Below are 761 nucleotides of genomic sequence, written 5' to 3' on the forward strand. Positions count from 1 at the left end.
ACCCGGTCAGTTTGGATGATGTGGCTGTAAAACCTGCTCTGTGTAAGCATTCGACTTCTTTGGGCTTGCTTACGTTAAAAAACAATTTTAGAATGACTTTTTTTTATCAAAACGCTAAAAATAACTGACCAACAAAAAACAACCAAGATTCAACCAAATCAAAAAATAAACCCAAATACTAAGCAAACAAAGATGAACCATCCCACTTCCATTGCACATGTACACACAAACACACATTCACATACCCCTCTTTTACACATATATTCATACAGAGTTGAAACGCTGTTTGAGTTATTTTATTTAGCATACAATTTTTATCATCCCACAACTAAGTATGACATCACTCCTTCCTTTCTCATTCAGAAACACAAGAGTATTATTATAGTAGATTATCTCGGTAACCATGGGAGCTATGAAAAAAATACAAAGCCGAGCAACACCACCGGATCATTCTACACATCTGTGTAATTTATCGCGCAATTCTACCCAGCCGTTTGACCGTGAATCCCAAGATAAGAAAGAATCGCCCATGTCAAATTTATATGTATGGATATATGCACACACACACACACATTCTACTATGAAATTAACAACAAAGAGAAAATGGCAGAATTCATATACATACCTGGTCTTGATCATAAAGGACCTCTTTCATAATCGCCAACTGTCTGCTATTTAACTTTGCAAGATTCAATGAGATTTCATCTAAGGAAAAGAAAAAAATATACTCATAGATTATATATATAGAGAGAGAGGGGGGA

The 761-nt window shown here is 35.2% G+C and overlaps 1 protein-coding gene across 3 annotated transcripts in view; it reads right to left on the reverse strand.

The window, feature by feature from the left end:
• LOC106868889 (spindle and centriole-associated protein 1) overlaps nucleotides 1–761 on the reverse strand; it is a 45,047-nt gene that overhangs the window by 27,933 nt on the left and 16,353 nt on the right. For all 3 annotated transcript variants that reach the window (XM_014914348.2, XM_014914349.2, XM_052969726.1), the window contains one exon: nucleotides 626–705. In XM_014914348.2, coding sequence (XP_014769834.1) covers nucleotides 626–705 — 80 coding nt within the window. The remainder of the gene's footprint in view (nucleotides 1–625; nucleotides 706–761) is intronic.

Source organism: Octopus bimaculoides, chromosome 7 (genome assembly GCF_001194135.2).
Source record: "Octopus bimaculoides isolate UCB-OBI-ISO-001 chromosome 7, ASM119413v2, whole genome shotgun sequence".
Taxonomy (NCBI): domain Eukaryota; kingdom Metazoa; phylum Mollusca; class Cephalopoda; order Octopoda; family Octopodidae; genus Octopus; species Octopus bimaculoides.